This window comes from Pyxicephalus adspersus, chromosome 11, assembly GCF_032062135.1.
Source record: "Pyxicephalus adspersus chromosome 11, UCB_Pads_2.0, whole genome shotgun sequence".
Lineage (NCBI taxonomy): Eukaryota > Metazoa > Chordata > Amphibia > Anura > Pyxicephalidae > Pyxicephalus > Pyxicephalus adspersus.
The window spans coordinates 811,730-813,458 of NC_092868.1; the positions used below are offsets into that span (position 1 = coordinate 811,730).

General features: G+C 50.2%; 1 protein-coding gene across 1 annotated transcript in view; it reads right to left on the reverse strand.

Moving 5' to 3' along the window:
* Positions 1-1,598, reverse strand: part of FBLIM1 (filamin binding LIM protein 1) — a gene marked incomplete at its 5' end in the record, with an annotated part of 3,535 nt that extends 1,937 nt beyond the window's left edge. Inside the window, 2 exon segments of the mRNA XM_072425650.1 lie at positions 23-201; positions 1,429-1,598. Of these exon segments, the coding sequence (XP_072281751.1) occupies positions 23-201; positions 1,429-1,598 (349 nt within the window).
* Between the last annotated feature and the right edge of the window lie 131 nt (positions 1,599-1,729).

The following is a 1,729-nucleotide window of genomic DNA, read 5'->3' on the forward strand; positions in this document are numbered from 1 at the left end:
GGTTTCCCCCATCACTACCTACCTGTAATAATCCTCCGCACAGTGCACATCATTGTATTCATCCACAGCAAAGCTCTCATCAGCGATCGTCCGCTGGCACACCACACACCTGAAGCACTCCGGGTGGTAGCTGTTCCCCATGGCGCGCACTATGTGCTGCATGATCAGAGTCTGGCAGTTGGCACATTTCTCCAGTGTGTCCTGTGGGAAGGAAGAGGCCAGGATTTATCACCCCGCATGTACTGACTGTCATCAAACATGGCCGTCTGTAATCCTATCACTGCTCAGAGCTCAAATCATTCCATACAAAAATTATCTAACATGTTCATGGCATTCCAGGAACAATCTCTGGTGATCCTGCCATAAAGGTCAATGTTGAAGCATTTCCTGTTATAATGTGGTAATGCAACAAATTGTCATTGGAGTGGATAGGAAGTGGCTGCATATAGGCTGCAGGGGATCATCAGCACATAATGGGACATAATGGAAAATGTGACAGCAGGCGGTAAAGCTTGAACCCTACAAACTGCTATACACCGAGCTATGAAATGACAGAATGGTGATCAGTGTCCCCGGGGCACAAAGAGGTTAATCTGGGGTCACAGGGAGAGCGTAGGGGTGATGTCAATCATTTGTCATTTTTGCCTCCTAACTTTGTTGAGTTTCCACATTTTCGTCCCTGGCTGTGGGGTGGAATTCGCTGAGTTTGCACTTCCGATGCCAAGTACAATAATGCGATGCCGGTGCCGCGTCTAAGCTGTTCAGCTGTGGCCCTGGAAACGGCATGGAGACATGCGGGGCGTGGGACCCAGACGAGTTTATGAACTCAAAGATTCATCTGGGGGTGAAAAATGTGCAAACCGGGATATGAAATGTGAGAAGAAAGTCAAAACTGAAGGTCAAGGTCACTGCGCAAGGCAGCAAAGTCAGCACTGAGAACAAACACTCATCAATGATCCTGCAATATCAGCGCCTTACAGCCATCTTGTGACCCCCTGTGACCCCACATTTACCCAAATATCTGAAACAGGAGCAGAACAGAGCCCTGGTCCCTCTCTGTGGACCAGAAAAAAAGTTCCTCCCCCTCTATTTGGACCAGAACAGAGGCCCGTTACCTCTCCATGCACCAGTACAAAGCTCCAGCCCCTCTTAGTGGACCAGAACAGAGGTTGGTCCCCCTTCGTGGACCAGAACAGAGCGTTGGCCCCTCTCTGTGGACCAGAATAGAGCCCCAGTCCCTCTCCGTGGACCAGACCAAAGATCCAGCCCCTCTCCATGGACCAGAACAGAGCGTTGGTCCATACTAATTGACCAGAACAGAGCCCCAGTCCCTTCCCATGGACCAGGACCGAGACCCGGTCCCTCTATGTGGACCAGAACTAGTTTGACAAAACATATTTCCCCCAGCATACTGGCTCCTTTTGTTACCTTATAGCAATGCTCACAGATTGGCTGCCCATCTTTTTGGTAATACAGCTGCCCGGCCAGTAGTCGGTGACACTTGCGGCAGGTGAAGCAGCTGGCGTGGTATTGCTTCTTCATAGCCTCAATGGCGGCAGTGCTGGGGGGGATGGTCTTGTGACAGAAGGCACACAAATCTAATGGAAGACACGAGATAGAAAGGTGACAACCTGGCCGAAACTCCCACAATTCCATTTTTCTGTCTTCCCAGTACTATAGAGCACAATGGGACCTACCTGGGGGAGGTAAGTGGCTGCACACAATAAAA